Raw genomic sequence first — 23,388 nt, forward strand, 5'->3', positions numbered from 1 at the left:
GTCTTAGACGTGAACTGAATAATGTTGCCTGAGTTTCAGATGTGCTTCTAGGGATGTAGCAGCTGAGATTTGACAGCAGTGCTGTTCTTGGGCTAGGAACGGGTTTTTAGAGGGATCTCGCTGGCTTTGTCAGCACACAGATATTAGCAGTTCATTGCCTGATTTCTCTGCAGAGATGGGCATGAGGAAACTGATGAGCACACACTGGAAAAAGCTCCTTCCCCACCACCTCTCAGAATAGCACTGAACCAAATATGAGTGAGCTGAATGTGTGATCACATCACTTATCTCATTCCTACTACTTAGAACTTAGCTGTGCCATGGTACTGATGCACATGCTTATATGGTTTTTTTCATCCTGGTAATAAATATGTAATGTATTTCCACTGTGATGCTACACTGTTCCTAGGGCTTTGAAAACAGGCTGACTAAAATGTTTTTGTTCTCCTAGGGAGCTCTAGTGAGTGCCTTGGCTGATGACACCTTACACCTGTGGAACTTGCGCCAGAAGAGGCCGGCTATCCTTCATTCCCTCAAATTTAACCGGGAACGGTAGGGACTGGTTATTGTTGCAGTGCCCTTAGCACACCATGTGCTGTTGTGAGATCAGATCTTATTGATGCAGGCCAAGTCATAACTTGGTACATAATTGAAACTGGGCTTACGCTGAGTTTGAGTTTCAATCTGTTGGGCCCCAAAGTAGTTGTGAATAAGACACACTAGTGACCTAAACTGAGATGCCTTTTCTATCACTTTGTGTTGCATTGTTGAACATCAATTTTCATATCTTTAAAAGGTGGAGGAGCAGAGTAATTTGAATGTATGTCTTCAGAGGAATTTTGGAACAAGAGAAAGTGTGTGCACCAAAAAGACAATCAGGAAAACTGGTCAATTTTTTTACCTGGAATTTTTTCTCCCTTGATGGGAAAGCAAGATTCTGCATTGTTAGAGCTCTTGTTTGTATCAGAGTATCTGAAAACCGCTTGTATTTTGACTAAAACTTTTTGCACTCAAGTAATAAAATTCCAAGCAAGCTAGAGAGACATTTAAGATTAAATTCTTAAAGTCAATTGAGTAAATTTCTGAAAAACATGTCCTTTGTTTTAAAAGCAATTACTCCTACCCTTCTAGGAGATATTCCTTCTTTTCCAGTATATGTAAAGTCTCAGCTGGAATGCTGTATTTGCTTTTCAACAGTGTGCATTAGAGATGGGCTGCTTGGGGAGCTCAGAGGGTACTAGCAAGAACACAGTATAATCTGTCACTTGTATTTCTTTTGAATAGGGCAGGAGGTAATATATTTTAAATAATAGATAGCAATAGAAAAAGGTAAATACTTATCTAATACCTTCTAAAGTAGTGTCATGCCAACTACTAAACAAACTGTTGGGTGGGTGAAATGGTACCCTGGTAGTTTTAAAGAGTAGGTTATGAACAAATTCATCAGGAACAACATAAATGAAGATTACTGAAGTTTCTTTGTGTAGAGGATTAAGTGATTCTAATTCCCTTTTGAAATTGTTTCTGTGATCACTGTGCATAAAAATCCGACCAGGGCCTGTAGGAATAGAACAAGGGGTAACGACTTTAAAGTGAAAGAGGTAGGTTTAGATGGGATATTGAAAGAAATTCTTCATTGTGAGTGTGATGAGACACTGTAAGTGCTTGCCCAGAAAAGTAGTGGGTGCCTCAGCCCTGGAAGTGTTCTAGAAGAGGTTGATTGGGGCTTTGCTCAACTACCTACTGAAAGATGTCCCTGGCCACAGGAGGTGAGTTGGACTAGGTGATCTTTAATAACCCCTTCAGGCCCAGACAATTTTGTGATTCTGAGCTGTTGTACAGAAAACCGGAAGCTTTGTTGACTGGGGCAAATTCTCTGCCCCAAAGAAGTGGCAGTGTTCCTTTATGCAGTATAGAAGGCAAATGGAGGGAAATGCAATTTATAACCACTAATTTAATGAGGATTGTCCAAATGTAAGAGATACAGTAGTGTGTCCAAACTGGATTTTCTACTTCTCCCTTCCTTTTTTTAGTGACTTTTCTCTTACTTGTAGTGTCTACTTAAGTGTCAGTGTAAAAGTGAGATTTGTATCCTGAAACCACACTTAAAAATGGGCTTCTAACTAATGCTCTAAAACAGATATCTGATTCTGATTGTGTGTAAATCTGTTGTAGGCTGGCATAGAGTTTTAGATGTGTTGTATCTTTGGTTAAGTAAAGTGAAAGTTTTAAACTATCCTTTTTTCTGTGAATGTAATGATGTCAGTAGCAAAATCCATCACAGTGAGTTGAGTGGGGCTAGAAAGGAGTCTTGGTCACTGATGTTGCTTTAGTGGCTGACTTAGTTACTAATCCTGTCTTGCCAAGGTACCTAACGAGAGCACCACAGTTACCATGAGTGGTATAAGCATAGCTTGAGACAAGGGCTTATTCTTCTAGCAATTTTAATTTTAAAACATCTGTTATAATAACATATGGAGTTAGCCAGAACACTTAAGATTGCCAGATCTGTACCTTGTCATAGCCACTTAGGTCATGGTGTATGACTGTTAAATGTTTTCAAATATTCTTTTTTCTTTTGACTAGTTCATAAAACACAAATTCAGAAAATAACATATAATTTCATTATCAGGTAAATATTTTGACTGGAACTTGAAATGCAAAAAATTCACTGTTGAATAATTCTAAATAGGGGCCTTTATAACACTTAGTTCTTTGTAATTCATTATACCTAATAGTTTCAGTATGTTGTATGAATCTGAAGTAAATGGACTTTTCTTTGGTCAGTTTTATGCTATATACAACCAAGTTTATTGAGAAGAGAGTTCATGATGTACATTAATTATGCACTGTCCATTCTGTCAGGCCTTTCTGGAAATGTGTCAGGGGCCTTTGGAGGTCTTTTGTGGTTTTATTCCCACCCTGTAGTCCATGTCCGCTTCCTGCCACTCATTCCTGCATTGTACTGTGAAAGGAAATGTGCCTCTCTATCTCCACTTGACCCCCCCCTCTCCAGCCAAACCTTGTTCTTTCTCATGGTGTGTTAATACCAGTAGTCCTTGGATTTACCAGCAATTCTTGTCTGTTAGTAATAACAGTCCTTGGCTGGCTCCACAGCAATCCAGTTATCTGTGTTTGAGACATACACATTAGTACCTTGTCTTCTGGGAATCAAAGGGATCTCACTGTGGACTGCTGTTTATAGGGTTGTCAGACAATGGGCTTTAAAACACATTAGCCTCTTATAACCAGGTGCTCAAAGATGTCTCACTTTGAACTACTGTTTATAGGGTAGCAAGAGAGTGGGCTTCAGTTGTAGTAATTTTCCATTTTGGCCAATTTTAGTTGGTAACTTTTTTTGACTGTTCAGCAACAAAAATATTATTCCACTTGTGTTGTTATTGAAAACAAATAAAAAATTCCAAGGTTGTTTGTTAAAAGCAGATGTTCATTAGACACCTGTTAGTTCCTGGGAACAGACAGGCTTTCTGATAAGCTCAAGGTGAATTTAGTCCAAGTGCAGTTCATCAAGGCCAGGGCTTAATGAGCATTTCTCAGATCAGAGAAAGTAGTGTCCTGGGTGGCAGAGGCATGCAGCACCGCAACACATACCACGACTAAAGTCGGCTCCTCTCAGCTTCTACATTCTCAACTCGTGGAGCTGTTATAAACCTAATTAATAAAAATGTTATAGTACTTTATGTTGTGGGATTAAGATCTGTCTGTAAGAATAACTAACTTCTCAAACGGGACTTATTTGAAATATTTTGTGCACTACAACACAGCCTTATAACTGTCTTCTCTAGTAATACTTTGTCAGTTTGTGAGATTAGATATCTTGAAACTAATTATATTATGGAAGCAGTGATTGTGGTGGCATCAGTATTTGCTATAGGACTCTGTTAAGGCAAAGGTTTAAAATTATTTTACTGATTTCGTTTATCTGGAAGTGTGTTGAAATTGCAGAAAAGCAGTATTTGTGTCCTGTGTAACAGGAGTTGAACTTTAAACTGTCACAGGCAAATTTTTATTCAGATTTTGTTTCTAAATAACTATTTGATATGTAAGGTTTAGATTTGGTCTAAGAAGTTGTCTTTAGCATAGAAAGCCAACTGTAGCAGTTAGCTACTCAGATGAAAGGATTTTCTTAGTCTTGAAAACTATTCTTCAACTGTATTTAAAAAAATAATTAAAAAATCAAGTGATAAGGCTATGACTTCATTAACTAATTCTGTAATCTTTTGGCACAGCCTTTTAACAGCTCTGCCTAATTCCTTTCTTTTAGTCATGTGGAAGAACTACTGCCCAATGTCTAACCACACAATTTCTAGATTTCATATTTGTGTTTATCCTGTTGGTAATTGAATTTTGTTGCCTCACTTAAGATGTTTTAAACATCTTAAGATGCAAACTCAAGAACTAGCTTTTTTTATAAATGCTTCTGTTGTGTGTTAAATATTTTGTAATCTTACCTGAAAATATGAGTTTTAAATCTGTAAATTATTTCAGAATGCAGTCTCTAGTATATGACAGGAAAGTGATGTGAATTATTGCTTTTCTACTCATGAATTTTAAGAACAGGGAGTGATGAAAGAGCTGATTCTTTTTAATATAATTCTCTGCCATTACAGGCTCTGTTCTGATACGTGGAAAATGTCTTTGGGTGGCTTACATCAATCTTAGATTGGAGCAAAACATTTTTTAAAAACTGTTGCCAAGAGGCCTGAAATATGCTGCTTTCTCTTGAATCATTAAATTAGTAAAGAATCTGTAGATAACCAACTGACCATTAATGAGTTCATAGCTCCTGACTGCCTTTTGTTAACAGTGATGGTTAGTAATTTGAAGCAAGTCTTCTGAAGCAGGAATTGGTGAGGTTCTACATATCTAATAAATCTGTTAGCTGAAGTTACTGACAGATCACAAAAGCTCAGTGCAAAACAAGCTAGTTCAAGTTTTTTAGCCTTTTCTGTGCTGCATTTGTGGAGATTTTGCAGCTGCTTTATGTTCTAGTTACCAAATAAGGGTTAGGAGATAGTAGACCAATGTCATGCTTGGCCACTGTTCCTTGACTGTGGGAAGCAGTGTGTAGGGGCCAGGACAAAAATGCATAATGATATGGAACAGTTGCTTGTGTGACTTGTCATTGACTTGTCATGCAAAAGTGTCTAAATACTCTACCTCTTTTCAGAATGCATAATTCAGTGTGTGAACTCAGTATCTCAGGTTTTGTACATCTCTAAGATGACTTCAGTTGATCATTATCTATTTCCTTTGCCATCTACATATCTATTTATAAATATCTTAAACACAAGATTGTTGTGTTTTAACAAGTAATGCAAGATTCATGTCAAACTCGCTTTAACTCAGTAGTAAATATAAATGTTCCACTAAGCTAGCTCTGGAATAAATGTAGTGAAAAGATCTTATTAGAGTAAATATTGAAATACATACATTCATACATAACTGATCTGGCTTCATGCCTGCCATGCAGAAACTGTTAAACTTGATGCTGATCTGAGGTGTGAAAAGTCAAACATGCTTCACTAACCAGCCAGGGACTTTGACAGATCCTGTTTGAGAGGGTGGAGTGACAGACTAACCTGATTGAAAAAAGAAAAAGTAGCATGGGATGACAAATTTGAGGCCCCTTTGCCAGCCCCTTTGCCAAAGCAAACCAGCATTGTATGCATGTATGAAAAATTTGTTTCATTTTCTAAGACTTACATCCTTCCTGAGTTGACAAAAGAAAGTTTGTCTTTATGCTAAGTCACAAAGCAAGAATGGCATAAAAATAGAACTGAGTGTTTTGTGCCAGTGCTCTGCATATCGATCTCTGAATGCCTTGATAGCAATTTAATTTTTAATATGTCAACTTCTGTGCTGTGGGATTTAAATCGTTTTCCTCAACATGAAACTGCATAATTCAGAGTTACAAAATTATGCTTAAAATATCTTTGGCTTTATATCCTGCTGTAAACAGCAGGTTTAGCATTATGTTTGGAACACTGTCTATAGAGAGTGGAAAATCCCACTTGTATTTACTAATTAGCAGTAAGATTTTAAACTTCTCTTGGCACATGTTACCTTGTTAGATACTGTAACTTTGTACTCAGCCTGTGCCTTAGCAGACTTGGTAGTTTTTGTTCACCTTGAATTTATAAACTGACCAATTCTGCCACATTGTGGATAACAGGAGGACATACAGGTTGTCTTGCCTGTGAGAGCAGGTGGTGATAGACATTGTTTATGAGATTTTGGTTTATTTTTCACACATAGCTAAATTTTTGGGGTCGGGTTTGTTTTCTTTTTTCACACTTTTTTAAGTGACTTTCTTCAGAGTGAGAGGCAGCGATCATCTGGTCTCCTTGCCTTGATGGTGTCATGTAAAGCCTTTTACCTAGTGAGTTCAAAATTTTAACTCGGTGGTGATTCACTAGGGCATGTAATTAGAAGGAATTTGATCTTGTTTCGAGAAACTAGCGGAAGAAAATTAACATATTGGCTGTCTGGATTTGTCATATATATGAATTGTTCTTTCACAAGGATAAAATTGCTTTGAAAAATGTTTCCTTGAGGCCATGCATGCATGCAGAGTTCCACGTGTCAGTATGGTTGATGGAGCTGCAGTTGCATCAGCTGCCTTCTTTTGCCTTTAGCACTGAGCCGGAACCAAAATGCTGAGTCCTGTCACTCAGAAATTTCAAATTTCAGAGAAATGGTTTTTAAATTGCCTCAGCTGCCCTCTTAGCTATACCTTTCACACTGACTTTCAGTGATATAAGGCGTATAATGGCCAACTGCCACATTCTTGGGCAGAATTTGACCTCTAGTCTTTAAGTTCTGCCTAAATGACAGGCTTCTCCATCAGCAATAGGAATAATTTTTCTGCCTCGTATGGTAGGGCTACATCTCTGACATGGCCATTTTTTTTCTAAAGTTTGAGTTTGTGATTCCCTATGTGTCTTTTGAGGCAAATGATTTGAAAACTAAGAGAATTATTCAGTATTGAAAGAATTTACGCAAAACGCTAAAAAAATCGGAAACTTTCTTACCACTGATGAAATACCCTGCACTGTATATTTGTGAACTCCTCTTGGTGTGTCTGACATGCCAATGGTCTGTTACTTTTTGTGTCATCCCAAGACAGTTGAGGATCATGCTCTGACATATGCTTACTCCATTTTGACACCCCTGATGTCCAGCACAACTCAGATACTGAGCACAGGTGCTTCTCCGCTGCCTGAAGAGACAGCAATTCCAGTCAGTGGATTTGGGGAAGCAACATTTGGAGTGCTGTTGGGGATATAAATGGAAATAAAGTACCTGCTTCAGTTCCTACCACATTTGCCCACATGTTTTTTTGGTGGGACATTTTGGGATGCATTGAAGAGCAACTTCTTTGGGATGCATCTTCCTCTGCTTATGCCTGCTGGTCTTTGAGGCCTTTTTTGTATTGGTAGATGTTCTAAGCTTATTGAAGTTATCAGATGTGGAAAAAGACCCTTTTGCAACAGTCAGGTGGTATCAAAACTACTGCTTGCTTCCATCAGAATGTCATTTTGACACTGGCTTTTGACTTTCAAAGCCCATGGAGGACTTTGACAAGAGTCTATGGATTTGGATTCTACACTAACATCAGAATTAAACTTCTCAGCTTCTGAATTTTACGTGGTGCTATCTCATACATGAAAGGTTGAGGATAAAGGTGTGCAGAATACAGCTTTGATAGCTTAATCTTTTGCTTTTATTTTGCCTATACAGTAATGATCTGAGCAGCTGTGTGCTTATAGTTACTGCAGACCTATAATGATAGGCCGAGGCACTAGAAATATTTTAGTGACTTAACAATAAAACCTGTTATCAGTGCTTGTCATACTTCAAAGTATTTGTCACTGTGCTTTGTTAAAGCAGTGAAAAATTCTGAAGTATGTATAATGCTTCATAATGCAGTAGACTAGGAAAAGGTAAAGATTAATTTAGAAGGATTTCTGCTGTCATAATAATACAGTCAAGTTAACAGCCTGCCATTTGTCCTTAGTATTTCCACTTAAAAAACTAATTCTTTGAATAATGTATTAATATAATAAGTTGTGTTCTTTAATATTTCTGTAATTAAATTCCTGTAGGGAGGGAGTATTATCACTTGCTGAATTAATTGTTTTGATATATGATGTGAAACAGCAGCAATTAAGATTTTTTTAATATCTTTGACAGATTATCAGAAAATATACATAGTCTGCAGTAAAGAAAGGGAATCCTTTCAGCAGGTTAAAAAAACACTTATTGAAGAATTTCCCATCATTTCTAATACTCTCCCATAAGCAATATTCTAAATTATTTTTAATTAGTGTAAGAACAGAAAATATTTTATCATTTTTTTTCCCTGTGGGTGTGTCACTTGCTTTTCTGTATATAATTTTGTTTTCTTGAGCTATTGGTTCAACTTTTACAAATTAATTTTGCAAGAAAGAAAAGTCTTGGGTTTGTTTTTTTTTTGGTTTTTTGAGCAGTGGGGAGGGAGCTGCTTTGCAAATATGTGTGTGGTGAGGATGAAGATTTTGTGCTTACAGTAAATTACAGCTACAGGAGAATTTAAAGCTACCCTGACTGCTTTGGGGTTGTATAACAGTGCCTCATTTTAGTGGTGATGTTAGTTTATACTAAAGTCTTGCTGTAGATTTCACATTGAAAAGATAAATCTCCTTAAAGCATTTTTTTTTCTATAAAGGGATCTTTCTCTTTGTGAAGATATGGGGAAGTGAAATATTTGAAATGACATGCTGTGCCCTATACTGTTTTATGCTAAAACTTTGGTCTGTTTCACAAAATGGACTACGCTTTCTGAGGGAGATGAAATTGCCTTGGAGACAACGAGGAATCTGTTGTGCCATGAAAGAGCTGCCTGCAAAAGCCTGCTTTCTGTGCCTGCTGGCTCCAACAATCCCAGGCTGTTGCTTTAGATCTACGGCACTGGACGGTTTTAAATCAAAGATGCTTCTATTTTAGTACAGGAGAGCAGTATGGCAGTCTGCTTTTGACTGCTGCATTGTTTTCAGGCAGTTGGGGTTTATGTGCAAGAAAGAGAAGTATGAAATTTTTTCATCTGTAGTCTTTTTGATGTGTTCTCAACAATTGATTGCAATTTCCACTTTTATATATATATCCATTCACAAATGGTGGGGAGAGAGGGGGAAGACTGCTCGAGTTGTAGAAATGGTGACAGGATTCTATGGTCAATTCTGCTTCTCTTGATCTTAAAATACATTATGGATTAAGTATATTCTTATCTGGTGGCAAAAAGATAGATTTCTGAAAGAAAAATCTTCATTTTTCAGAACAAAAAAAAAAATGCTGTCTGTGGCCAAGTGTCAAATAAGCAGGTATTGCGTCACTACCAAGAAGACTCTAACCTTTTGTTTCCATCCTCCAAAAGGAGTTTGAATCCCTTCAATCATCAGTCCAATTCTCAACAGAACTAACAAGGCTGCTCAGGCCATTCAGATGGTCCTAGCTTCACTGATTTTTAGTTTTTAAGAGGGCTGTAACACTTCCAAAGTTTTTTAAAGTGTACATAGCTTAAGGTGAAGCCTTAATTAGTGAGGCGGGAAGCTCAATGCGTGAACTTTGATGTTGGAAATATTATTCTGTAAATTTTTAAATTAAAGGAATTTATCTGAAATGAGTCATTAAGTCAAAATATAGTGGACTTTCTGAAAGTTGGAAGACATACAGTTTTTCTATTAAGAAAATGAAATATTTTTTTTTATTTGCAAATGAATAATATTTGCTACATTCAGGGAGAAATCTTGGTTCTTATAGCAGGATCAGCATACCATTCCTTTTGGATTCAACAAGTTTTTCTGTGAAATAAAAGATCTAGGAATATTTCTTAGTTTATAGACAAATCACACAAGTCTGTAGAAGAATGGTAAAATAATTTGACAAATAATGTTAAGAACTCTGTTATGTGCCTATTCTTTCAATTTTGAAGTCTTTTCAGCCTCCGGCCTTTGAGAGTTTGTAAATATTTTGTGAAGCTATTTGTTCTCTTCATTTGCTATTAACATTGAATCAGTTCATTGTTTGCTAACTCTTGACAAAATTAATCTCAGTTGCACAAAGGAGACAGTAAATTGAAAATCCCTGCGTATTCAAGAAGTGTATCAAGAATACTGAGGAGCTACTTTAAATGTTGCCCTTGGGCTATAACAGTCAAAGCTGAAGGCCAAACTTTTATTTTTGCCTACTTCAAATGATGTGAAATAGATTGGTTTTCATAACGAAAGCGTTGGACAATTGTAATTAACAATATTAACTTGCTAATCAAGGCAAGCCTACAACCCTGCTACTGATTATTTTTTCTGGCTGCTAGGCCATGATTTTGGATCCAACTGATGTGGTTGCCAGCTGCTTCTGGCATGTGGAGCGCTGGCACAAAAAGCTGCTGTGGTGTTCCAGAGTGCTGAAGGTTTATGTTTATCTTATCATTCTGCCAGCCTAGGAAGAATGTGTACCAATGTATGTGATTTAGCTTCCATCAAAATCCTTTTTTTTTAGGATGTTGGGGAAACACAAGTTTTCAACCTGTGGTGGTTGCAGATTATTGTTCCTTGTTAAATGTGTTACAACATCTGCAAGTTGAGTAGGAGATTTACATTTTAAATCATGTTTGTGGTATTTTTTTTTCTGTCAAACATCAGTGAAAAAGTTAATGCAGTCTTTTATTTTGACATCAATGGTCAAGGACAAGAAATTGAGTTGGAAAGCAGATAGATTAGTACTTGCTTGAGCAAAGTCCATTTCCTAATTAGGGAGAAATAAGTGAAAAAAACCCCACGATCCAGGGGTATCTGAATCTGAATCCAGGTAGTATCAGTACAGAAGTTTTTACTTTTGAAACCTGCAGTGCAAATTAACATCTCTTCAGCCACAGCAATTTCTCTCTTTGCGGCTGGTAGATTTTCCTTTCAGCTGAAGTTGGTGTGTGCATGCAGCATCTAATGCAAAGGATCTAAAGCTGTTCTTTGCATAAATACTTAACAGGCTTGTGAAGTGATGCATGGATTTGGCAATAAGCAACCCAATTGGGAGAAAACAAGAACATAAAAAATTGTGAAGCTGAGGATTAGAGGCGACAGAACAAATTCTTGTTGAATAATTGTTTTACCTTATCACTAAAACATTTCTGAAAGCCCAAGTTTGATAGCTAAGTAATTTGGCAATTTCTTTCAATGTCAGACCCTGTCAGATTGAAATGGTTTAGAGGTTCAAGAAAGTTTCTAGACTCCAATTTCAAGTTAGCATTCTGTCAGTTTGTTCAGACATTATTTCCTTATCTTGAAGAAATAGTCAACAGTAATCAGGACCCAAGGGTGCAGAAATAATCAGGTTTTCAAATGCTAGTATTTGGGCTGGAGCTACAGTCAAAGAGGAGTCCTCTGCTGGTACATACTGTTGGTAGCTCTTAAGTCTTGTGCAGGTACACCTTTCTAGCAGAAGAAAAGACTAAAAGGCAGAAAATGAAAATATGATTGAAGTAAAGCTGCAGCCTGAAATTTAAGCTACTTTTAAAATTACTTTTATAATTGTTTAGGATTATTCTAAGGTTTGCTCTTTTGGCATTGATTTAGATGACATGTGAACTTACTTTTCTTGAGTTATATCTTTTGTCAGTCTCCTTACTTGAAATCAGCCTTATCCACATCTGCAAACTTCTAAAATCCTTTGTTCTTTAAAACTTGAAAGTAGATAGATTCCAAAGGGAGATTTAGAGACTATAGGAGCATTGTAATCTAAGTTTGACATGACAGCAATCAAATATCTTAAATAATTTTTAAAGGTGACTGTAATTTCTTTTTTTTTTTTTTTTATTTGGAATGATTTATGAGTTTTAGAATACCTTGCTTTCTATTTTTAGTTCAGCCTAAGGTTCTACTTTGTCTGTTCATCTCTTACTTTGGTCGCGTACTGGCTTTTCTACTTTACCTCAAACTTGTCTTATATGTTGCTGTTTGCCTGTTGCCTTATTTCTACCTTTTGGTAGCATAGACTTTGCAATGTAGGATATCAAAAAGACATTTCTTTAATTCCTTTCTGGTGGCTTTCTCTTTCAGGATAACATTTTGTCACCTGCCTTTCCAAAGCAAATGGCTGTATGTGGGCACTGAAAGAGGAAACATTCACATCGTCAATGTGGAATCATTTACTCTCTCAGGCTATGTCATCATGTGGAACAAAGCCATTGAACTGTGAGTTTAACCAATTTTTGTCTGCGGAGGGGAGGGAACAGCAATGTCCCAGCTGTTGTTAACATCAGTTGCAGGAATGTCATTGTTTTCTAGAGAGGCCTCCATATTCATCTTACTGCACTACATACACTATCAAAGTGCATAGTCATGTAGATATTTTTATTTTTAAGAATATGAGGTGCTAATGTTAATATATGTTTCTTCAATTTAGCAGTATTTTATCATAGCTCCTGGGATGGACATGGAAATAGACAAAACAGACAGTATAGAAATAGATTCAAAAATCTCTGTGTTGAGGTAAAGCAGAAGAAAAAATAATATACATTAAAATATGGTGTGGCTGGTACTTGGACAGACATGTTGCTTCTGCAGTTGGGGATTAAAGACCAAAGTGTAAAGATAATTCAGTTTTTAAGAGGGCTGATATATTCTGAATTGGAAGTGACTTTCTGAAATGCAAATTTAAATAAGTCTATGCCAAGACCAAAATACATTTTATAGCTATTGTCACTGCATCTCCTTTTTTCAATGTTAAAATTTTATGCACAAATATAGTGGATAGTGGGGGAAAGATGTAGTTGTGTGCTGCTCTTTCTTGTGCTGATGTTTTGTTCCCAGTTCATCTTTCCAAAATACATGAAGTCTGTCACTTGCCAAAAGGTGTTGAAGCAAACACAGCTCTGTATTAGTCCATCTTCTTCAGTGGCAGGAAGTCCACATAAAGTGTTAATTCTGTGTTATTGTAACAATGGCCATCTTGGGCAGTTTATGAATAGTGGCAAAACCTGTATTCCAGTGTAAAAGTAAACATTTGATCCTACAGTGTCAATTCTGTAACAACAGATATTAGGATAAAATGTTTAAAGTTAATGTGGTTTTTTTGTTTGGTTGGTTTTGGTTTTTTTTTTTTATGTCGTTGTTGTTGATAGGCAATAAATTAGTCTTTCCTTAAGACAGAAACTAAATGTCTACAAACACACTGTATTTATGGGCTTGAAGATAAAAGTGAAAGTAACTCCATTTTGAAATGTCACAACTTGCTTATGTGGAGTCTGTATCTGCAGAATCTGTATTACTTCAAATCATTTTGAGATGCCATTTAGGGCAGGGGACAATTCTTTTTAATGGAAATATTTCTTTTTCAGGTCATCCAAATCTCACCCAGGACCTGTTGTCCACATTAGTGACAATCCAATGGATGAAGGAAAGGTAGGATATTTTAAAGACTATTCGATACATTATTTTCACACCAAGACTTTTTTAAAGTTTACATACCACTGCTTTTTAAGGAAGGATTAAGTATGTGAAGAACAACAAAGGTTTTAGGCCTTTGTTGTAAGTAACATAAAGGTACTTCATTGAAAGTCACATAAAACCAAGTACAGACATGAATGTAGGACACATTACTGGAATAAATCATCTTGTAATTTGAAAACAGAGATGAAAATGATTAGCTGCAAAACTTTTGGAAATAAAAGCAGAGACTTTTACTTATGGTGATAAAAATTAAGATGTTACAAAAAAACCCCCAATTAATCATAACCAGAATGCTTAAAGTGTGATAGAAATGAATTCCACTTTATCATGCTCTTGTGTGTTATTTCACAACTTTAATATGCTTATTTATATAGCATATTTTTATAGAATACCATGTACTTTGTCTTTAGATTAACTAATCTGAGGGTTTTCTGGAATTTGGCATCTAACTCATACTCCCATATTAGGCCATTTATTATGATCACTAGATGCCGTTTGCTGATGAAACTGGCCTACCGAAAAACAAGATATTTCAGAAAAATAAACCAAAATATGTGAGAAAGATCTATGGATTAGACTTGTATTTTCATTCTTATGAGATAGTATTAACATAATCATCTGTTCATCTTTAAAAAAGTTTTACAGTGCACGTTCTTGAAGCCCTTGCAAGACAGGAGTCCTTGTCTTGTGACATACAATTTTGCTTACTAGTGCTCTACATAGGCTGGAGGAATATTTTTTGTCTGCGTTGTGTTTTCCATGTCAGTAGTAGATTAAATTGGAGAGAGGGAATGATCCTACTGTCTTAACAGTGGTTTGAAAGCTTTAGCTAGTTATCAGCTTGCACCCTAAACACTTGAGGTTTCAGTCCAGCAGAGAATTTAATAAGTAGAGTTTTTTTTTTATTAGTATGATGCTCACTGCAGTAAGTGCATAACTAATGGTTTCTCTGTTGAATTAGGTTTGAATCACATTCCAGGCTTATGCACTGTAGCATATGAATGCAATGAAGCTGTTGTAATTTCAGGAAATACAAGTGATCAATTAACTTTGATGTATTCCACCCCACATCCAATTATTGTCAAAGTTTAAAAATTACTGGTTTTATTCATCAGGCTATAAATAACTGTTTTGAGATCTTGACCTTATGCTTTTCTTATTTCTTGTAAAGAAAACATTACTAAAAAAGCCCCGTGTAGTTGCAAAAATTCCGCATGTACACACTTTTAAAATGTGTTCATGCTTTTAGCTTTCTAATCACAGTGGATTTTCTAATGTTTTAAGTTAAAACAGAAAAAGTATAGTATATGACATATAATCATTTAAAAATAATCTTGCCTACATACACATAATCTTAATGGGAAAAATTCAATATTCACTTCTGCTAGATCAAACATGTCTAATATTTATGATATTTTAGTGTTGTATAGCACTGAAAGAGATGAAATATTTTATTTGTAAGCTTGTAGGACATCTATTAGTGCTGGAGACAACTGTATACTTTGAAAATCTTAACATTCTGAAAACACTGTCCAGGCAAAACCTCTAGGTGTGGCACTACATTTTTCCTACTGCCTTATGTTGGACATGGTTTATGTCTTTTTTTTCCATTAAGAGAAGTAGCAGTTAAGTTAGGAGACTGAAACACTTAAATAGTCAACGATGTGTTGGAACAATTGTTATGAGCAATTTGAGTCTTCACTCCCTGCAGTAAAGATTTAAACTTGCTTCTTGCAAAAGGATTATTTGGGAAATTATCTAGTTTAGTTTATCTAGCTTTTTTCCCATGAACAAATAATGTTTTTGAGGTTCCTTCAGCCAGTTATCTCAATTGTGATTAACTTCTGGAGAAACCTCATAGTATATAGTTTCTTAATAGACAATGAATTCTTACTGACAACTTCAGGGGGAATGTTGTATTCTTCCAGCAAATTTAAGCAGAATGAATTCCAGTGAGGGAAATGCACAATGAAGTTCTCCTTTTCAACACCCCTTATTTTCACTCAGGGTGGAATACGCATAGCCAGGGTTAATATAGATCTTTCTGCAACTCAAAGTGATTTCCAAGGAAATTTCAGAAGGATACTTTGATTTTTTTCTAGTTTTGCATGAATGTCCATTATATTTTCTGGAACTTGAGGCCAATAAGTACAAAGTAAACCTTTCTAATGTTGAGGCCTTTGCCTCTTTAATTTTTGTTTTTATAATTACTTGCTGTTACTACATGTACTATTATGCTGCATGTCTTTTTGGACAAGAACCTCAGGATTGCAAATGATATAATTTTGATTTTCCTTATAAAGAATTAATGTATTATTGCAGCTTCTGATTGGCTTTGAATCTGGGACGGTGGTATTATGGGACCTGAAGTCAAAGAAGGCAGATTACAGATATACACATGATGAGGTAACATTTTTCATCTGCATTACTTACTCTGAGCATATAATTCACTACTCAAATAGTGACTTTTATTATTTTTTAATCTCCTGCTTCTGTCACCAGTGGATCAATAAGTAAGTCTCTTTGAAATTGCAAGTACTGGAAGTTTTCTCTAAAAGAGCAGTAGGGCTTGGATCATAAACTTCAGACCAAACAACTTCACTGAGTTTAAGGGTGTAAAGTAATGAATGGTGGCATGGATTGGATTTCTTCACTAAGCTTTTAGATCTTATTTATCTTAATTGTGTGACTTTCACCTGTGTTAAGGGCTTAAGTTTAAAGAAGATGGTTTATCAATTTCTGTAATTTGGAATCTCTCACATATTCTGGGAACAGCAAGAGAAAAGGGTAGGGGAAAAGCACTAAATAAATAGTCTCACTACAACATTTTCTAACCACCTTTTCTCTGTAGAATAAGATCATGATCAATTCTCTTTGAAATAAGACTGGGGAGGTTTAAAAAAACAATGGTATTAGGTGCTATTCATTTCTTTAAAACTTGATTCTTGACAGAACAGACTTTTTGAACAACTGAGATTAAGAAAAATTAGTCAGCATAATATACAAGTTGATGTATTTAATTTAAAATAATATAAAATTGGTCTTGATTGCATTTTGTTAACTGTAAAATAGCTTTGTCATTGTTCAGTACCAGCTTTAGGGTTTTTGTTGGGGAAGGGGAACAGGGTTGTTGGGTTTTTTTGGTGGCAGTTCTGGCTCAGTACTTGTACTTCTGTGTATTCTACCAATCAAGAGTTTGCTTGGAGGAGGAGGCTCTGAAGTAGTCTAAGCCTTAGATCATCAGAAATGTCCAAATAAGCCCCAGAATGTGTTATGGAAAGAGCAATCTTTCTCCCTTCCATTTTCATTGCATGAACCTAATTAATTCCCTTTATCTTTTTTTTTTTTATAAATTTTCTCATGTCTTTATCATCTTTTTCTTCCTAGACCTCTTACTTGTTGTGTTCTTCCCTAACTTTTTTAACCATTCTATTTTATCTTTGTTTTGTAAAACAGAAACACAGCAGCATAGTATATATGAAGATGTGGGCACACTGGATTTGTCATGTGGAATAATTGTCTTTGGCCTTGCTTTCTTTCTCTCTTGATCTTGATATTGGATTAGCCTTTTGATGCTGCAAGCATAAAGCAGATGCTTCCTTGAAACAACCAACTGTAAAACCAGAGACTTGTTCTTCAGGTGTCACTTGTCAGGTCAAAGTCCTGACAATTAGGCATTGTTTTTTATTGACATAGTTGGACAGTAAAAATTGAAGTTTTTCGGCAGTTTTTCACTGAAATCCTGATTTCTGCTTTGAGTGTGGTTTGGTACTGTCAGCGGACTTTACTGTCCTAATATTGTTGTTCTAGTTTTCCAAGTTGCTTATGAAGAAACTGAGCAGATGAGATCCCTGAGGGTCTCTACCATTTAACTTCATCCATGAACTAATCAATTAGTGCCAGCCTGTCTTAACTCCAGATTGCTTTACTTCCTTAACCAGTTATTTACTTGTTCAAAGCTATCTAATCTGTTTAGTTTTAGCTTCCTTTGAGATACATTGTTCAAGGACTTTGAAAATTTTGTAGACAGCTTAAGTGGTGTTTCCATGAACCTCATGCCTGTTACCATTCTTGAAGGTTTGACTACAATTGCCTCTCATGTTGAGAGGTATTTAGCATGTTGACTACTTCTATCAGGTGTATTATACTCATGTATATGTCAATTAACTCTATTCTTTATTAAAATTTTGTTGCAGTTTCTAGAAACTTACCTAAGGTCAACACCATGCTGCTTATTCTGGTTTTTTGTTTGTTTTTGTTTTTTTTTTTTTTTTATCTTGTGGTCCATTTATTTAAAAATTAACATCTGTCTCAGTACTTTTTGGAACCAATTCTGACTTGAGAGGCTGCAGAGATCAGGGAATAGTTCAGATGTTAAATCTTTGAATTTCTTTAGGATTTAGAAGTGAATGCATCTAGATCTTCAGTTTGAGGTTTTTTTTGCAGAAGAAGTAATGAAATACCTCAGGTCAGACCCAGTAAAGAAGTGTGTTTATCATAACTTGGGAATGGTTAGGAAGGGAAGAGAAAAAAGTGATAATCTGGTAATGTAGTGGTTTCCTTGCTCATGGTAGTGGGCACACAGAAGACTCAGAATGGAGCAGTGGAGCAGTGCCCTGTCTCAAGAGATCTCCTCTGTCCCTGATTACTGTGACACAGAGCAAAGTTCTTGGCCATTTTGTTTCCTGCTAACAAACTGTGTGAATTTGGACATTTCCGTGCAGAGAATCTTTCTGGCCAGCTTCTTGTTGATTTCCTGGTTTCATGGCGTTGTTAGAGAACTTCTTTCATACACTGACTGTAAGGGCTGTGTTCCATCATGAACATGTGTGCCAACCTACCCTCAAGGGACAGGGAGCATCTCATGTCACAACATGCTTCACCTCTTCTCTCACTGAGGGTAATGCATGTGACATTCTGCCCCGTCGCAGGAGCAGGACTTGAAGCCTCAGGATTTATGCGCTTGGTTCTCCGCTTGTTCTTGATGAGGGCTCTTCTGAGTGAGGAGTTGACAACCAGTAAGAAGAGAGCTACTTAGTCCAATCTTGTCACATTTGCCATCTTAGTGGGTGGCTAGACTTCCTCAGGCATCATGAGCAGGGTGGCCAGGACATTGATACCATAAAGAACATGTGCTTGAAACTTTGCCATTGCATTGGTTTCCTCCTCTCTCATCGCTTTGTAGTTGATGTTATTCTTAAAGCATGCAACTGGAAGGTCTTTCACCATCACTTGATGCAACTTTCTTAACTCAAAACTTCAGATGTGTGCAGGGATCCAAATGTCATCCTTTCTTCCTTAGCAGAGGAAGATCATAATGAGGGTCAAAATCTCAGCATGTTCAGAGGTCTGTGGGAAGATACCTGTTATTTCCTGAGGGAAGATGTTGAATCCAATTATATGGGTTTGTAGCTTCCTGCTTGGTTTCATTTCAAGTGGCCTGACCTTTAGAAGGCTTTCTTGAAGCAAATTCCCATGTTGTGGTAGGGCAGTCTCATTTGTTGCCTGAAAGCCAGGTTAATGGAACTCTGTGCACACTTTCTTCCTCTCTGAACACGTGTGCCTTCCCAGTGCCCGGGGCCAATAGCTGCAGCACAAGGACTCTAGGACACTCACCCCAAGCACAGGAGCGGGTGGGTGACATTAACCATGGCTGAGGGAAGCAGCTCTAGGTCATGATTAGGGTTACTGCTGATTGCTGGCATGTTCTTCCCTCCAGAACATTCTACTTACAGGAAAATTCAAAGAATTTAGCTATAATTTGTAGTCGATCTTTCTATATTATGAATTAAATCCTGAACTTAAAGTAATGCATATTTTTTATTATAATAGCAATACTTTGAATACTTAAAATTACTTAGAATAATGTGCAAGTGTAACATTCTTTTTCAGAGAATTTGGAGGAAATTATTTGTACATAGTGGAACTGTAACAGCAAATGAACTTTTGTTTAGGAAATTTCTTTGAAACCTTTTACTCAAAATATCCCTTTTGTCTTGGGCAGGCTCAATGAAACAGTAAGACTAAATTCCTTTTGCTTCATTCTCAAGCCTTTTATATGCAAACATTGAGGATTTAAGGAAAGTACGCTGTGCATTTCTGTGTGAAATACAGTTTATATTGCAGTTATTTCCCAACCTGTATGTTCATGAAAGAAATTGAACAAATTTCTCAAGTATTTCTTTTTCCTAAAAAAAAACCCCAAATCCCTCAACTGTAACTTCTGAAAACTAAAGCTTGTTTTATAATCAAGTCTGTTCTTCAAGTAATATTTTGTTTGTTCTGATGTCAAGTAAGCTTTGACAGCATTAACTATAATGCATTATAGATTACTATTTTTAGACTCACTGTTCTGGTACATGGTTGAGTGTAAGAGATTATTTTAGAGCATTAAAAACATGTCAAAGTAGCTTGTGGAATTAAGAGGACAGGAGAAAGAGAAACAACCCCAGTATGTGACTTGCCAGAAACCAAAGTGTGTCAATGTATTTCATTTCATTGAAACAATCTTCATGTTGTATTGTCATTTAAGTCTCATTAGCTACATTTTTTTGTTGGTTTTCTTCCCTTCACAGCATTTTTTCCCTTCCTTAGGCTGTTGACAAGAGAGTTAGCATAGGTTTAAAATACTTTCTTTGTATATTTTGGTGAACTGGTAGAAAAAGAGTCAGTATCATCATCCATTCATGTTTAAGCAAAAATGCTGCCCATATCCTTGGAAATTAAAGGACTGTCATAATAAGGCTTTGAAATCTGGATAAGATATGGTAAATAACCAGGCTGGTTTGCAGAATAACTAATCATGGACTTTGCCAGTCATGCACAGTGTATTTCAAGCTCAGTTAATGTCGCAAGAGTAAAGGATCATTGAGAAATCCAAGGAATTATGAAAGGACTTATCAATGTCTCTAGTGTATTCTATATTTGCAGTAGTCTAAATTTGGTGTTAGAAAACTGGATTAAAATATTTCTCTTGAAAACAGGGTAAACTGCTTGAATGAATAACTTTTGTGTTTACGTGATTGAAATCCTCCACGCACTGTTCTGGTTTTGGCTGGAATAGGTTTAATTTTCTTTCTAGTACCTACCAAAGTTGTGTGTTTAGATTCACTATGAATAACTTGGATAACACACTGATGTTTTAGTTGTGCTGAACACTTCTTTTTATTGAAATTATTATACTGTTCTTACCTCAATCCATGAGTTGTACCTTTTTTTTTGATTCTACCCCTCATCCCACTGGTGAGTGAACAGCACTGTGGTGCCTGGTTGCTGCCTGGGGTTAAATCATGACAGATGAGAAGAGTGGTCTCAAAATGTTCCAAAATCATATGCATGTGGCTAAAATATGTATGAATTTAAAAGAATGGGATTATTTGTATCAGTATTTAATGAACTGAAACAGCTAAATTTCCCTAGTGGAAAAATACCATAAAAGCTTCGGTCTTTATTGATGAACTTGTCTCTTAAATTGCAAGGTTGCATTTAAATTATTCATTTTTGTACTTCCTAAAAGTACCAAGAACTAATAGTTATTTTCAGGGATATTTACAAGCTATTGCAGAAGAAAATAAATTTCGCAAAATGTTTTTAAGTATGCAATAATCTCTTGAAAAGCTAGTGATATACTTAAGGTATTTCTGTAGGCATCTTGCATACAAATGCTTTTAATTTTGTTCCTCAGACTTTTCTTGGTTTATTTGTGATGCTAAGTCTCCCTCAGTTAACTGCTGCAGTAGCTGCAAAAATGTTTCTGTATTAAAATCAGGTATACTCACCTTCTTTGCAGGCAGCATGGCAGTAATTTTTCCACATGGTATCATCTTTCTGGAACAGATGGTGAATTGATTTTGGGTTTGAGTACAGCCTGTCTCTACATAAAACTCAGGCATAGATTCTACAATTTCTAATAAAGTTTAGGCATATGTAGGACAGCAAAGTCAATTGTGTTGTTAGTCAAAAAAGTAAGATTCAATTCCCCACTTCCCCAGAAAATACATAACTGTCTCAGAAGTTTTGAAACAAACTTCCCTAGAGTCCAGAACAGGTACCTTAAATTTGAAGTAAATGAATGGGATAGTAGGAATATTTCTAATAGGAAACTTTCGGTGGTAATTAATTAAAGTTTTATCTAGACAAAGTTGGTTACCTTTTTCTTGGAGTTCTTTCTGTTTGAGTTTCTGTAAAGGTTCCCTGAATTTGGTTCATGTTTGTAGATGGAAGGACGCAGAATGAAAGTTAGGTCAGGACTTAGTTTACCTGTGCAGACAACTCCAATAATAGATACAAATGCCTTAAATATAACAACAATCATCTGTGATACTTGGGTATGATCTTGTTATAAGGGGTTACTTTCTGGTCCCATGTGACCAGAAATTATTTGTGACACAGTTAAATCTGCACCAGCTGATATAAGCTTCCTGCTGCATTATGGTACCAAAAAGAAAACAGGAAGTTTTAATCATAGTGAGAATTAAGATTAAAACATAATGTTTTATTCTGCATCAGTAAGTTTTGTGTAAAATATTAGAAAAAAAATATACTACTCCTAGTGGCTCTTTAGTGTCTTAGAAGATTTGTTTTGCAGACACAGTGGATTCTGCTTCATTTTTCTATTTTAGGCATTCCTCCAGTTTCCAGCACTAATATTAACTCTGGAAAATGTTAAAACTTCTTTGCTCTTGTGTATAGAGATGATTTTTCAGATATCAGTTTTGTTTTGGTGATTGAGATTCTTGCTAGTGCTATCAGCTAACTAGTGCTACTTAAGGTTATTGCACTCTTTCCATTATAACTTTCTTGTCACTAGGCCAGCTTGTTGTGCACCTTGAGATAGTGCTGGAGCTACTTATGAAGATAGTTTTTATTTTTTAGGCTTACAAGAATTTGTGAATTGTGTGATTGCAAAGGATATTGCTCTATGCAAACGTTATCAGCCCACAGAGTTGTTAGTTGGATTATTTAAAAAAACATAAAGCATATTTTTCAGTTACATTTTAAAAAATATTTAGCTGCATTACTAAATATAACAAGTGACTCTTAAACTAAAGAGACTAAAACTAGGCAGTAAATAGCTATAAAGCCAAAAGGCTCGTTGTTCTCTTTCAGAGGTTTGTTTTTTTTAACCTCCATGTTCCTTGCAGAAAGTGAGAGCAGTCATTCTTCTCCTTTGTGCTCAGATCTTTTTATCTTCTTAAGCATTAATGCTGTTTCAAGAGTAACAAGTTGTTGCATTTCCCTTCTCCTGGCATCTCTTTCAAGAAAGGAAAGAAGTGATCATTTCTCAGATTTTTCTTGCTTCCTTTTGTGAAACTTGCTCTCTTACTGTAGAAATAGTTCTTAAGACCTATTTCTACATAAATGTGAATCAAGCTGTTTCATTTACACTATGGGCTGCCTACTGTTGTCAAGGTTAGACTTCATATGGAAGATAATGTAAAATGTACTGATTATATTGTATTGCCAAGTCTGCTGTAGACATTTATTTTGTCAGTGATGAGCTTTTTTAAATGCAGCCTTCTCTTTACTGTCTGCACGCTCAAAATTGTTGACCCTTTGCTTTATTTGGTATGAAGTTGGTAAATAAAAACTCAATATTTATAAAAGATTTCTTTTATAATACCAGTTTTTGCTATATAAAAATTTATTTGACAGGCAGAATGAGCAAGAGAATTTCACTTTGATAGTAGGACACATCATGTGAGGCAAGTAGGTTTGTTTCTGAGCTACATGTGTAAATGTCATACTGGTACACAAAATCTGTCTTAAAAAAATCTATAGTGATTCCACAATACATAGGGAGCAATATTAAATTTCACACAGAAATGCTAAACTTAATATGTAGTTTACATATGTCCAGATGTTATATTAGTTTATATTG

General features: G+C 35.8%; 1 protein-coding gene across 7 annotated transcripts in view; it reads left to right on the forward strand.

Moving 5' to 3' along the window:
- STXBP5 (syntaxin binding protein 5) overlaps positions 1-23,388 on the forward strand; it is a 104,381-nt gene that overhangs the window by 27,951 nt on the left and 53,042 nt on the right. For all 7 annotated transcript variants that reach the window (XM_063151538.1, XM_063151540.1, XM_063151541.1 and 4 more), the window contains exons 4-7: positions 452-552; positions 12,117-12,251; positions 13,397-13,460; positions 15,831-15,914. In XM_063151538.1, coding sequence (XP_063007608.1) covers positions 452-552; positions 12,117-12,251; positions 13,397-13,460; positions 15,831-15,914 — 384 coding nt within the window. The remainder of the gene's footprint in view (positions 1-451; positions 553-12,116; positions 12,252-13,396; positions 13,461-15,830; positions 15,915-23,388) is intronic.

This window comes from Melospiza melodia, chromosome 3 (genome assembly GCF_035770615.1).
Source record: "Melospiza melodia melodia isolate bMelMel2 chromosome 3, bMelMel2.pri, whole genome shotgun sequence".
NCBI lineage: Eukaryota > Metazoa > Chordata > Aves > Passeriformes > Passerellidae > Melospiza > Melospiza melodia.